Source organism: Mastacembelus armatus, chromosome 17 (assembly GCF_900324485.2).
Source record: "Mastacembelus armatus chromosome 17, fMasArm1.2, whole genome shotgun sequence".
NCBI classification, from domain to species: Eukaryota; Metazoa; Chordata; class Actinopteri; order Synbranchiformes; family Mastacembelidae; genus Mastacembelus; species Mastacembelus armatus.
The window spans coordinates 7,172,392-7,187,484 of record NC_046649.1 but is presented as its reverse complement, the minus strand read 5'-3'; the positions used below and the strand labels follow the sequence as shown (position 1 = coordinate 7,187,484).

The 15,093-nt window shown below is 38.8% G+C and overlaps 1 protein-coding gene across 1 annotated transcript; it reads right to left on the bottom strand.

Moving 5' to 3' along the window:
- Positions 1-4,934: 4,934 nt before the first annotated feature.
- crispld1b (cysteine-rich secretory protein LCCL domain containing 1b) lies at positions 4,935-15,093 on the bottom strand. Its single transcript, XM_026313877.1, has 15 exons — positions 14,963-15,093; positions 14,109-14,414; positions 10,641-10,759; positions 10,352-10,484; positions 9,815-9,930; positions 9,135-9,235; positions 8,804-8,971; positions 8,631-8,691; positions 8,156-8,222; positions 7,887-8,017; positions 7,327-7,370; positions 7,164-7,236; positions 6,540-6,609; positions 5,733-5,866; positions 4,935-5,454 (listed from the first exon to the last, which is right to left on the bottom strand). Exons 2-15 carry the CDS (start codon positions 14,373-14,375, stop codon positions 5,403-5,405), a joined length of 1,536 nt encoding a protein of 511 aa, XP_026169662.1. The 5' UTR covers positions 14,376-14,414; positions 14,963-15,093; the 3' UTR covers positions 4,935-5,402.

Here is a 15,093-nt window from a genome sequence, read left to right as displayed (position 1 = left end):
CAGTTCTTCCTGTAAGACAAACAACCACCAGGATGACTGAGAATGGCAGAATTGTCAAATACAATCACAGTTTGGGAATGTAAAGAATTTTGTGTAGAATGGTAGTACAGGGGCCAATTAACGGTTGTAAGGTACTTGTGGTTTTAATGGTACCACACAATACGCAAAGGGTATTGTAACTGGTAGTTTCAGAGGTTTAAGTATTTCAGTTAAGCACTCACGACAATGTCCACATCTTAAAATGACTGGAAAACTCAGATTTTCCTCAAAGTGCAGATATATCTGATTTGGCCCCTGTTAACACAGAAGTGCCTGAGAACAAAGCACGTACTGTATGTGCACCACACATTAGCCAGAGGCTGTTGTTCTTTAAACCCAGATTTAATGGATATGGCATTATACTGTCAATGTACTGCAATTTAATTCTCACCCAAATGTAATCATAGAATAGAAACCATCTTGATGACATGAACATTCACATGTTGGGAATCTTTTGCATTCCTACCCTCCATCCCATATGGCAGTGTGAGTGGTATCAGTGTATAAACATACAGCATATCCCAAAATTTCAAACAATTCCTTTAAATTAAAGACATCTGGTATTTTGGGAACCAACATTGTGAGTAACAACCTTTAATCTGGTTTGTGAATAACAGTGCCCCCTTTTTAGACTATTTATTGTCCACATTGTCTTTACAGAATTAGCAAAACTGAATAGGTAATACCATATAATTGTATTAGGTCAACTGGACCTTGGATTATTCTGTGACTCTGAGAAGCTTCTGTGCTCTGTCATGAGAAAGTAGAGTGAAACAGTCCAGTTATAAATACTCCTCAACCAACAGAAAAACCAGCACTGGGCAGATGATTGCCATGTTTCGCCACCAAAACACAGCTGCTAACTGTGTTGTAATAATAACAACGTCTAAATCTATGAGTGGTGAAGGGCTGAGAAGAGGAAGTCCAACCACACTCTCAAACACCGGCACACACACATGCACATACACTACTTCTCCCTGTCTGCAGTGATTGTTAGCCCACATGCATGGTATGTGCCCGCCCAGGAGTTAACCACCTGAGGAGCCGACTATAAAGCATGAGAATGATTGCACGAGTCATATTTAGAAAGTGCCTCACTCCTGCACATGACAAACACATCAGGGACTACGTATCCAGCTGTGGAGGTGTATTCATACATAAATACACAACACACATAGGCTATATGCACGCACACCAGAGTGTTTCAGGCAAAGCCAGCCATGTCCATATTTCAAACCTATCTCAGAAACCCTCATAATTGCTACGTCGATTTGATGTTTCTGTATTTCACTGACCAACACACACAATCAAAAAGGTTTTATCTCTAAACTTGGCAACACAGGAGTGTGTTGTTAGTCTTACACAAATACCAGCCATGACTATTTATTCATTGGCTAGGAAAAGCCTCATATTTTCCTTACACCTAAATGTTATGGATGGTGTGTTCTAGGCCTGTAACTAGTATTATTTAAAGAATCATGAGATGACAGGTATGACTCCAGGGGCAAAATATAGAAACAAAGTTCAGTGACTCACTTTGGTTTGAGAGAGAACATTTTGATGGATTTGGCCCTGAGGCATACTTATTGCAGCATTTGGTGTACAATATGCAGCGGCTTGCTGACAAGTACGGCTCAGGGGACTGAGGAACGTATGTCTTCAAACCTGATGGGGGCCCTCCTAAAGATGCCATGTTATACTGGGCTAAGTTCAACACATAAAGGTCAAGAGGCCAAGTTTTCTTTCTTGACAGGGGGGCCCAGAATTCCTAGCAGTGCAGGTGGCCCCCTTTAAATACTGCATTCGTTGCCATATTTCATAGACCACAGTCAGACACATTGGCAGTGTTATGTGTTTTTGATACTGCTTTACAAGGTATTTGTTCACTGATCATCCACTTTGCCACCAATCACTGCTCTTTTCTTATGAACTAGTTTTCATCTGGTGACCAGTGGCACTTCATTCAGTCTCGTATCCAGGCTCCCAGCAGCTCTTCACATGATGACATACACCACTCATTCTCCAGGAGAAGAGGAAGGTATAGACTCATGAACTTGCTGAACCTTACTATACTCTTCTTCACTGTGTTTTATGCACATTTTAAATTTGGTCAGTGCTATTTATTTAAGGACAGAATTGAGCTATTTTAATGTTTGTTGATTGTTTGTTTGACAATTTGTTGACAAGATTTTGGCTCCACCCCAAGAGGTACTGAAAATTGTTAAATTGTTAAATTAGACAATTCAGCAGTAACAATTCTGCTGTAGATAATTCACAATCCTCAGTGCAGGGACTGTTTTTTTCAGTATAAAACAGTTGCCAAGACTCCAGTCACTGCACTGAGAGTGCTAAAAGATAATAAACATATTTGCCTGATCTCAGGTTTGGTATACAATGTAATTTGACTGTCAAGATGGGAAACTGTGTTCTGACTGACAAGCTGGCTAAGTGTCTGGAGTAGTTCACAGGAGTCCTGCGCCAACGGCTGCTTCTGCAACAGGATCCTGTGAATTTTGACAGCACTGCAATGTTTGCTTTTTTCTCAAGGAGACCTAGCCGAAACCCAGTTAGAATATTTTATCTTGGCTCATAATTGCTTTCTGTGATATACAGTCATGGACAAGGGTTATATCCACTCCAGAGCCATATTATTTATCTCATGTCACAGACTGAATGACTAAAATTGGCATTTTTCAATCAAATTCTTTGTTGAAACTGTATGTCAGGGATGTATAAATAGTTTTTCAGAAGTCAAAGACTTACCACTTAAACAGTCCAATAGTGGAACCACAATGATATTTTATTTATCTCAATTGGAGTATCTGTCAAATCCAATCTAGCTATTCTCAGTATAAGTGTGTGGCTCAGCTGGAGATTGGCGCCTTACCACAAGTGTGCCTATTCAGAGGAAGGAGTGGAAATGCATCTTAGGAAGTTGAGAGACTGAGATCAACAAAAGACAAAGTTAGTCTTTGTCCACCCAGCTGCTCGCACAGCAAGCCTTTAACATCTCAGATCAAACCACTCCAAAAATGAGAAGTGATATAAAGTAGTACAGGATCATGCACAAGCGTGGCAATGCCTAAGAGTTCCATGTTGATTAAATAACATATTTTTATTTTCCTCAATAAATTTCGTGACAAATTTAAGGTTTTTTGTTATTTCTGGAATGCAAAGTGCAAAATCAGCACTCACTGAACTGACAGGTATTATTTTAGGCATTTGGGTACAGCATTAAAATGAAATCTTATGTTGGATTGGCAGGATGTGAATAGTTTGTGTTTTGTTCAGTTGGTAAACTGTAATGACATCTGACTGAACCGACCTTTCTTGCCCACTACTTCAAGACACAAAGCCAAGTGATAGATAAGATCTTCTGGAACAAGCAGCTTTCTCTTCCTTCCCCACAGTTCAGTGAAACACCCACAGCTCTCTAAAGGAATTTCATTTAAAAGTTTGATCCACAGCTGAATTTGAGATGTTGCTGAAATGTTATTACTCAGATTCCTTAGGCTATCTGGAAGCTATAGGGACTTATATTGAAATAGTGTGGCCACTCAACCATATGGCTCAAACCATATGTCTGCAAAAAGTGGAAACAAGTGTAATGTAAGACAATGTAAACTGAGGAGCAGAGTCAGGGCTACAAATTGGGGTTTGTAAAATTTAGGCTGAGCATTTCCCAAGACATTAATGCAGAGCAGAAGTCTGTAGTTTGTTAATTTTATGACAAACTCTTTAATATAACAACAAATGACACAAAAAAGCAAACAATTTTATCTTCAAGTATTTTAATGGTGATTCTGCCATGCACATTCCTGGCCAGCCAGGGTCCATTTACATAAATCTATTTAAAAAAGCTGGGTAATGCAGTATAAAATCTGTTACATGTTACATACACAGTATTTACAAATATATGAACGCAATTATGGTAAAAAATGTTGTTTTAAAAATAAAAGCCTGAGTAATAAATATATGATTTGCATGCAAAAGCGTGTTTCTGCATCTACTATTTCTTGCTTGTTTGATTTGTATGATTGTTAATGTGTACGTGAATAAATGTTAATGGAAAGGCAGCAGTAGCAGGCCTTTCCCAGAATTATTAACAACATTAATATGTACAAAAATATACATCTATATTTTACTGCCAGCATTGTAGTTATACTGTAGGCTATATTTGCTCTGTATACTGTGTATTACTACTGTGACGATATAGGGAGGCCCAAACCAGACTTAATAGGAATAAATATATAAAATAAAATCCTTTCTCTGTTTATCTGCTGTTTATCAACTACAATTGTTAACATGTCTGACAAACTAGTATCTAGTATGTTACTTCTAAGACCATTAACAGTCTTCTTATCTAATATTTCCTTTCCCTATCATATGCTCCAATACAGGAGCAGGAAAAATAAAAACTAAAGATAATTTTGTTTGTTTCTATCTCTTTGTGAATGAAGGTCTAAGAATTTTACACATCTGCTACCATTATAATTGGTGCACAAAGTGCACATGTGCCATTTGTGAACACAATAACAGTAACTAACTTAGTGAAGTCAATTACAGTCATTTACCTTAATAATGGGCAATTCTGCAGCACAATCTGATACAAATGTCGATGAAAGAAGTAGTATACCCTTTACAAAGCTGAACTGTCAGCCACGAGGAGTAAACCCATAAGGGTCTTAGATTCACTGAATGTTATTTTTGGTTTTGATATTTTAATAAATTGCAAATATATTTAGGAATTTAAATCTACTAAATTATTGCTGAAGGCAAGCCCTGCAGTATTCTGCGGTCATGTATTATAGAGAGCTAAGTATTTACATGTTGTGCCCCCTGGGAGTGTATCCAGCCAAGGCTCTTTATATAGTGAGGCAAAGATTTGGGATGGATTTATGTATAATCACTACCTATTTAATTCTGTCCTATAGCTATACATCACATATTATAATTTGTTAATCATTTTACCAAGTCTGGTTTGGTACTCCCGAGAAAGCTTCACAATCTGAAATTATGGGAGGCAACTGGAGCAGTGCGAAATCTGTGGGTGTCTAGTATATTTATGTTTAAAAATTGCTGGTATATGATATAAAATGCTTGGCAACCCAATGCGGACAGGCAAGATATAAGGCAAACGACATCCTGGCTCATAATTCACCTAAAACTTCCTAAATTATTTTTGGACACTGATTCACTCAGGACCAAAATTTGAAGAGAATCCTTGAAAAATGTCCTAAAAAGCAGGATTTTTCAATAGAGGAATACATGTAATTACAAGTTGTAAGATGCTAATGTCTGGGTTTGCTGTTTGAAGTGAAGTGGCCATGATTCACAGTACTCTGCCCTTTAAGAGTGGTTTCTCAAATGACTGCAAACACTCTGAAGGCTTTTCCTCCTGTTGGGCTCAGGAGGCTGAAAGGAGAACATCAGGGAGAGAAAAAGATATGCAGGGGGTATTTTAAACAGCAATGACACGTTTTCATATAAACATGTCCTTGGATGTTGAAATCTGAACTCTAGACAAGGTCCAAGTAAATACTAAATAAAATTTAACATTTTATGATCTTTATATCCAAAAGGGATACATGTGGTCAAATATATGCTTTAATATACGGCGACTACTTTATCCAAACTTGGCAGCTTATTAGGTACGCTCGCTGAATGTGTCTACTTCATATTTTTATTCATACCTCTCTGAGGTGATGCCATTCTGGTAACTGCCAGTGTACTGCCTCCTTTTGTCCATTGGCATCACATCAAGGTAACCTCCAGACTCATTCTGGATCACCCCAGCATGAATGGCTGCTCTGCAGATACTGGATTTCTGAATGAATCAGGCCAATACACGATTAACACTGCGTTATATCAAATAATTAGTAGAACAAAAAGAAGAATCAAGCCCAGAGCTATGTAACATGAAATCATCAAAATTCAAATGGTCCCTCTAACAAACAAGGAACAGGGATTTGACAGTAGGTTATACGTGTTTAAGTTCAATAGTGCAAGTACTGAATGAGCCCAAAAGAATAATCATGTAATAATCTTTGAAGGAAGCAGTAATAAATATCTTTTCACAGTATTTACCAAAGGTACCAAATTATGACATTTGGTAGGTGAAGAAGACAATAAATAACTTCAATAAAGGTTACAGTCTATATTTCATGATCCTGGCAGTATGCATGCTAGGTCACTTGTAGGAGATAGAACCACATTTAATGTTATCAGTTATATATTTGCTTTTCCAGCAATGACAAAGCATCTGATGTGAAAAGGACAATGTGAAGGTTTTTCACAGCAGACATTTAGACATAACAGGAAAAACCTTCAATGTACAGTAACTAACAATATTACTTAATGATAGGTTTTACAGTTTAAATATCTGCATGTTAATTTGACATGGTAAGACTATTATTAGTGTCTAAATGGAATTTAGGCATCATTGTTGTAGGTAATTACACCTGTCATGGCCAATTTATGACATTCATGCAAGAACTCACATCGGAGTAATACTTGGTCCCAATAACTCGGATTTGACCATCACGCAAACAGTTCCTCGGACAATACAACCTGAAGGAAAAATCAGATTTCAGTTTAGGTCATAGGATTTTTTCAGTGCATACAAGAGAAGATGTTTCTTAATAAAATGATTTTTAGGCCAGATGCTCCTGAATATAAGGACATTACAAATGGCTCGGCCCCTGCTTTGCAAACCTGTCTTAAAGGCAGCTCTATCTGGAGGCCAAAATAATCTCTGGCTAAATTGTTAAGTAGGTTCTTGGACTAAGCGTAAAAGAAATCTGTACATGGCAACAAAAACAGCTTTTGTTAATGTATGACTTCATATACACACACAACAGTAGTAAAAATTGTGAAATGTTAATTTCCCTTTGATGTTGAAAGTTTGCAGGGTAGCTAAGAGCATCTCAGTTACTCTGGTTATCACCCTGTGTTGCTACTTTGCTAATTAAAATCTGAAAGGTAATGCAGCCAAATAAAACTAATCTCGTTTACTCAGAACGACTATGACTGACGCAGCCCATTGTGGTTTTACTCAGTGAGATGTTTTTGAGTCAACACAAAAGCTCCAGCTGTTCTTGAAATAATTTGAAGCATAATGTTACCTGGGACAGTGTCGAACAGGTTTCTTAAAAGGGCAAAAATGTGCCACGGTGGTATCACATGTTATTGCCTTAACTGGGAGAAAAAGGCACAGCATAATGACTTCACAGTCAACACAACACAACATGGTATCTGTATGTGTAGAGTGAAAAGTGTGCTTCTTACCTGGCACTGACTCGACTTTAAATGAATTTGCACTTCTGTTTTTCCTGTGAAGCAGAAGAAAAATGAATCAAGTTATTCTCTGCTCCTAACAGCCATATGTTGGACAGCCCCTACAAAGGCAGTCAATATACCATATATCTATTAAAGGTGCAATGTGTAAAATGTTAAAGATTTAGTAGTCTCTAGTGGTGAGATTGCAAAACGCAACCCTCTGAGCACCCCCCAGCCCCTGTTTCCTGGCTTGAGGGAGGGTACAGAAGCTGTCACCTTTAAAACAACACAAGGTGCCCTGTCTAGAGCCAGTGTTTGGTTTGTCCATTCTGGGCTACTGTAGAAACAGCAGCTCAACATGGCTGCCTCTGTGAAAGGAGACCTGCTCCCTATGTAGATTTAAAGGCTTAGTCTAAGATTAAGAAAATGCAGTGGTTGGCGACTACATACTAATGAAAACATATTGATCAATACTATATTCCATTTCTGCTAATAGATTGAAATAAATATTGCACATTGAACCTTTACCTGAACACTTTCTAAAAAAAATGAATTCAGAGAGTTCTTACCCAATTGATTGAATACCATTCTTGTATGACTTGATGAATTGTTGTTTTCTGCCCAGTCTGGTCACATCCAGCCATCCACCATCATTGTCAATGACACCAGAATGTAGACCAGCTGCACACACACTTGATTGCTGCAATAAATGACAGACAAAAACATTAATAATAACACAACAAGGTATCTGTAATTTGTAATTTCTAGTCTCAGTATTATCATATAGTACATACCACACAATACAGAAAATACAAAGCTGCTGTTAGGGATCATTTACCATGTCATAGAATCCAGTTCCAACTACTTTTCCAGGCCTGTGAACGCATCCAGGTGGACACTCGTATCTATGGATAAGAAGAACAGTAAAATGAACAACATCTTGTCTTGTGTAATAAAAGCACAAGTATTTCTAATATAACACAAAATAATAATATATTTTCCAAGTAAAACTGCTTTCTGAAAATAAATTATCTAATGCTATCTGAGCTAATTTAATTCCCACCTATCTCTGCATCTTTGCAATTAGCAAATAATACTTGCATATAATACTTAACACTCATCCATCCATCCATCATCTATACCCACTTATTCCTCTTTAGGGTCACAGGGATCTGCTGGAGCCTATCCCAGCTCTCTTTGGGTGAAAGGCAGGGGTCCACCCTGGACAGGTCACCAGTCCATCACAGGGCCAATACATAACAATGTACATATATTTGATGTTCAGCAGTGTCAATCCGTTTATCAGCCTTTACCTGTTACAGGTCGTTCCCTTGCACTGATCTCTCAGCTTAGTCTCACAGTCAACCTGTTGGCCTAAAATAAGAAAAAGTAGCTTTTCACAAACTCATTGCATATTATTGATAATAGTGTACATGTTAGAAACTGTCTCATTTAAAGAGATGCATATTATAGGAGCATTTCTTACACATCTGTTCTGTGCTGACAACCTGGTTTCTCTCCAGGTTGTGACTGGGTGAAGGGTCTGGTGACTGGGCCCTGGTTTGCGGCTCCCTGTCCTTCACTGGTTCTGGCTCAGGTTCAATGTAGTTGGTCTCTTCAATCTCAGGAGGTGGACGACTCTCCACACCACCATCTGAAATGAGGGTAGTATTCAAAACAAAACAAACCAGGACAATCATTTTTTCGTTCATTCAGTACTAGAATCTGTGACCATTTTGCTCAAGTGAAAATGAAGTTAGGGAGTTGAAAACATGGCAGCAAACCAGGTACCAGAGAAAAATCTGATCCAAACTCACGTTTGTAGCAGAGGTTGTCCCTGCAGCCACCACCATAGCTGGCTGGACAGGCAGAGCAGGGAGTTCCATATTTGTATGGAGCATGACCCCACCAGTTACCCCTGAAAAAATCATTAGAACACAGACTCTCTCAAAATTAAAAAAGGAGAAAAAGTTTGTTTAAAAAAAAAAAAAAAAAGTTTAAGGGTTTTGGCAGACAAATGTTTTTATAATCAGAAGATGGAAGTGCATTGTAATGAACAAATCTATAAACTAAACCTCCTGAAATTTGCACTTTCCTGTCATTGAACAATATTCTGTTGTATCTGTGATAATGCATTCAATATCTAAATCAATGTAGTGTATTCTTCTTCCTTGTCAAGACCTACATTACCAACAATGCAACTTATTTTCAAACTGCTCATCTTCAGACCCAGTAGATGCTGGATTAAGTGATATCACATGATGGCTTTAGGACAGTTCCCTCTGGAGGAGCATAAGGCTTTAAGACTTGTAAGCAGGTTAATGTGTGAAGCCTGTGGAGTTCGATTTTAAGTGCTGGTCATCTCTCACATTGACTGTAGCTCTTGATTTGGTTTGCCTTGTCACAAAACATTTTTATTACAATGTAAAATTTACAGATCCTGAGATAACTACACTTACAATTGTACAGAATTAAGATCTGTATGATACAAACTTACGGTGGAGAGTAATTGCAGACCAGATAGACAGCTTTGGCCCAGATCATTCCCCACACGTTCATGTTGTAACACACATTGATTGCACAGCCAATGCGATTACTAGTGGCCCACACCAACTGAAAAACAATGTAAAGTGTTCAGTGGTACACATACATTTATGGGACAGTGGTGTCAGACATTGCCTATATGAATATAGCAAATTACACAAATCAGATACATGAGGAGCATAAATTATAAAACAAAATACAAAATTTTGTACCTTCTGAGAGAGAAAAATCTTTTGTGTCTTTGAGTTTATTTATGCACCACTGCCCTCTCAGTACATGAAAAACACACTAAAATATAATTGCCTTAAAATGTATAAATATATATATAAAAACACACACACAGAAATATATATATACACATACATATCATATATATGATCACAACAATTTTTTCTATAAAATGTTATATTTCCACTTCTATGCTTTTTCTGTATGCTTTTTAACCCCACCCAACCATATGACCTATAACTAAATATGAAAGCCCTTATACCTGAGTGTAGTGGGTGCATACAGGTCCTGAACATCTGAATGGGCAGTGTGGGTTACACTCCTGGGCATATGGATAGCTGTAATACCTCACCTCATCATACCAGGCCTGGACGTGATAGGTAGGGGGGCGGTCCCTAAAGTGACAGAAAAGATGCTATACCATAAAAATGTAATCTTAATTCGTTTGTTGCTAATTTAAAAACACCTAACCTGCTTTGTTGAAATTTCCACAAGGCATGAAAACAGGATAAAACACATTTGAACTGACACTTGTTTTTGTACATACACACCTGCCCCAGTGTGCTCCAAGGTTTTGGCCTATTTGTGTCAACATGTGGCTCGGTCCATGCTCCCATCGGCAGGTATGTGCCCAGTGCTCAGCACTCCTCTCTAACTCATAATCCCATACCTGAGATGCACACACACACACACACACACACACACACACACACACACACACACACACACACACACACACACACACACACACAGTATAAGGCTAGCTTCACTCTGGATCACCCTCTAGGTTTAAGTGGGCACACTGGTCACTTAACATACTGGTGGATTTCATTGCCACTCATAACATTTTTTAAGATAGTTAATCATTCAAGACCCAGCTAAGATAAAGTCCACTAGAAGTAATCCAAAAGTAAACACTACATACTCAATGCAAACTGGACCTGAAAGGTGAACCTGCGCTTTGCTTTAAAGTACCGTGCCTCTGTCAGAACTAGACCTCTGCCTTGTTCAAGCTTTTACCCACAAACACATACATGAGAAAGAAGGGAAACAGAGGGGTATCACCACCACCACATTATGTTGCAGCTTTGTGTTAACTATTCAGTATTCTTGTTTCATACCTTGTTTCCAGTGAGGTTTGGTCTTAGAAAACAAGTAAGATGGGGAAAAAACAACCAACACACAAAGCCTCTGTTTGGGGGGCTTGATGCCATCTTTACTGTAAAACTTCACAAAACGTAACTCAATTAACATCAAAATACCTGAAAACTATTCACACACATCTTGTTTTCAACAAAGCAAAAAAGCAGACCATAAGTATAGAGCTGAGCAATTCAAATATTTCAGCAAAGTTAATTTAGTGTCGACTCTGTTGGGGAGGGAGAAGAATAGGTGCAGTGTGCTCTGCTGTTGACATACTGTTCAGCTGCATTATGACTATCACACATCAAAACTAATCGGATAATGCTTAAGTGTGGAGCTGTAACTGCTCTGACTGACCACCATAATGTGTTCCACATGTTTAGTGAGGCAAACACACTGTGCACACTGTTGTCTATTCACTGTGGTGCTGCTTACTGTTCAGGGGACCATGCTCCTGTATGATTGCATTGTGATACTGTTTTTCCATGACCTTTACATTATTTTGTAGTTGTAGAATTCCACATTTGATTTTTCTGAATGTGGCCTCAGGTAAAAGATGGTATGATCCTGTCCAATGTGTTAGCATTAGGCTATAGAAAATGGAATGTGCCACCAGAAAAATGACCGCACTAGTCATTTGCTCAAAAACAAATATCTTGCCACATGATGTTTGCCATGCGGCATTGTGAAGTACAGTATGACTATCCAAAGTTCATCTTTTGGGCAGTTCATTGGTTCACTTGCTGAAGCAGTACAGTGGTCTCATTGAAAAGAATGAGAGCACTGAATTGCTTCACGCAGAGCTAACGTTGGTCTGAACATGTCCTCAGGGAAGACATGGTGGTTAGTTGGGTACTAAAGTTATGCCATCTTGACAATGCAATTCATCTTTTGTCTTGTCCTAAAAGTCAGTGTTGGTTTCTTTTAATCATCCACATTTGAGTTGAGAGCAAAGTTTTCACTGCAAACCGTCTCAAGCTCATTATTCTCCCCATGTTCTTGTTATTCTTCACCCCCAGTTATCCAGCAGTAGGGAGGAAGAAGTGCCTGCAAGCCTTTGGAGAAAGGTCACGATAACAGCTACCAATCTCTTTTTGCATTCCATAGTGCATTAAGTTCCCAAAATACAGACCTGTTTTCAGCCATCTGCCATGTAGGACCACCTCTGCTACGGAGCTAAGTTCAAGATGTGCATTCTTACAGCACTAAATTTAGGTGGAGTGCTCAAGGGAAGAATTATAATGAGGAAGAAAACAAGTAGATATTTTTTAATTTGTAATTCAAAGTATGCAAAATGCTTCACACAAATGCTTGTAACTCAGTCTACAATAAAGAAAGTGGTTGTGAATTTGGGGAACTTTAAAGAGGTCTCTATTACTCTCTGAGTCTGCTCTGCTGGGCAAGAAGTGACGTGTTTCAGATGAACGGACACAGCAGTGCTCTGCGGGCATATGCTGAATGGCTTTTGCATGAAACTGAACATCAGAGCTACAGTGAAGTGCAGCCCCTTTGGCCTGCAGATCCTGCAATCTGAAAACCAAATACTGGGCCCTCATCAGCCTCCTGCTTTACCACATCATTATCATCAGTAATAGTATCCCTCACTAAAGCAACACTGGATTAGTGTACATAACATACATTTACACTACTGTGCACTGCACTTCAAACGACAGGGTTTGACATGTTTGAAATAGATGCACCACTATGCTACCCAAAATGAGATGCATGGAGGATCAAATAAAAGATAACATTGGCCTTGGCCAGAATTTGAGTGAGCTGCAATGGATGAGGAGAGAGGAGGTGAAGGGAGAGAGTGAAAGTGAAGGAGGGTGAAGAAAAGTCTGAGGCTGAAGACCAAGAAGGCAAAAAGAGCAAGGCAGGGAGAAAAGGCGTGAGGAGAAGGGGAAGTTTGAGTAAGGAGATGCAGAGCAGGAAGAGTGGGAGGGGAGCAAAATGGTTGAGGTAGAGGGCAGGACAACAGTGTGGGGGTGAAAGCTGGACCTGGGCCAGGGTCAGCAAGGCGGGCAAGCTGGAGCAGAAGTTAGCCAGGCAGTGTCTTTGCCTTGCAAAGATTGTTCTCTCTGTTTTCCTCCCCTGCTCTTTCCTTCCTTACCTGACAGAGCTACAGTGGCAGAGTCACTTTAGTCTGATGACTTTAGTGTCAGACCTCTGATTTGATACTAAAAGCATATGTCGAATTTCTAAATATGGATCCTGCATTGAATCTATGCTTTTGATATTGCATGATGATCCTGATTATTCATCTTCATTATTCATCAATCATTAACTAGTCATGCAAGCCGAGGCATAAAAGGATCTGCACTTGATTGCTACATACTTTACTTGATATAAGTCAACCTCTTCGCCAACTGATGCTCCTTGTAGAATATGTGGAAAATAAAAATATGGCATTGTTCTTGTATTGCAGTGTAGATGGTTTTAGTCCTGGTAACATATCAGGATAAACAGGGCATTCAACTGTTAATATTGTTTTTACATCACACTGTGTGAATTCTCATTCATATTTTCAGGCAATTTTCACTTTTTACATTACAAGAGAAACGTCTTTTAGGATGTGAAGAATCTGATGCAAACTTCCACAAATCCAATAACTAGCAGAAATGATTGGCATGGTTATGAGTGGATTATTTGATAATGTGCACTTTGGAATTTAGGCATGTTTTGAAATGTGAGGTTTGACAAGCCTGCTGTTCCTAATAACAATTCCAACAGTATTATAGGGTTGGATCAGTGGCTCAGTGCATAAATTTAACAGAAATGTATTCATGGGTGAATTCCTTTGAATGTTAAATTGTATTCTGGTGTGCTCTGAATTACTTTTACAAAAGGTGATAGCCTGTGTCCTCTGCACTTACCATGTACTCCATGTTAGAGGCAGGAGGGTAGACCTGACCACGCAGCTTGTTGTGTAGGTCCAGGATAAGGTGCATATCTTCCTCACTGATGGCCCTCTTCCCTCTTGACCTGGGCCTCCACCACTCCTCATCCTTATCCCTGTATTTTCCCAGGATGGACTCAAGTTGTGAGGAGTTGGTGAGAGACATAGCTAGGATGGTCTGGTTCAAGTACAAGAACAAGCTTGCTGCTCTGTACCAGCCCAGGAAAGGAATAGATCTTTTCATGATGGAGAAAACTTCTGAATGAAGAATCCCTTTTGTTCTCTGCAACACAAAGCACGTGCATGATGAGACAGGGTGACTACAGGTGCGACTGCACACATCAGACTTTGCTCTTTGTTCATCAAAAACAGTATGTTGTAGGGCATCTTCGAAAAGAAGCGCCTTAAATTGACCCTGTGAGTCTACTTACTCTCTAAGACAGCTTTCAGCAGTGTGAGTGTATCTGCAGGTCACTGCGTAACTACGTAACGACTTGTGTAAATTCACTTTTCACACGCAAAACAAGAGATTTGCTGCGCATGCACGAGTTACTACATGCGCAAAAATCAACCGCAATGGTAATTTTATTGGAAATATTAAAAGATTCCATAATTATTTTATAAAAATCAGCGTTTCAAGCTATGAAATTTTTCAAATGTTTACACTACAGCTATAGAAAGGGTCTAATAATATAATGCTTATTGATATGAAATGCTTAAAAATAAAAACAAAACATTGGATAAAGTTGCTATGCACGCACTCAATTACCAAATAAATATTATACAATATTATTTATTTATTAGATACAAATCACAACAACATAAATTTACCTTCAAATTCTGCAGAACTGATGCAGGTGCACTATTCCAGATGCCCGAGCGCCTTGAGATTAAAGCATTTTAATCCAGGGAGCCTTTAACTCCATCCAACACACATATTCAGTGCAGGCAATCGATTCTCT

Bases quoted from the DNA above. Each gene is read 5' to 3' on its own strand.
- crispld1b (XM_026313877.1), bottom strand. From the start codon at position 14,375: ATGAAAAGATCTATTCCTTTCCTGGGCTGGTACAGAGCAGCAAGCTTG. The intron at 8,692-8,803 runs GTAAGAAATGCT...TTCTTATTTTAG, and splicing joins TGTCAGCACAGAACAGATGT to GCCAACAGGTTGACTGTGAG. The intron at 7,237-7,326 runs GTAAGAAGCACA...TTTTTCTCCCAG, and splicing joins TAAAGTCGAGTCAGTGCCAG to TTAAGGCAATAACATGTGAT.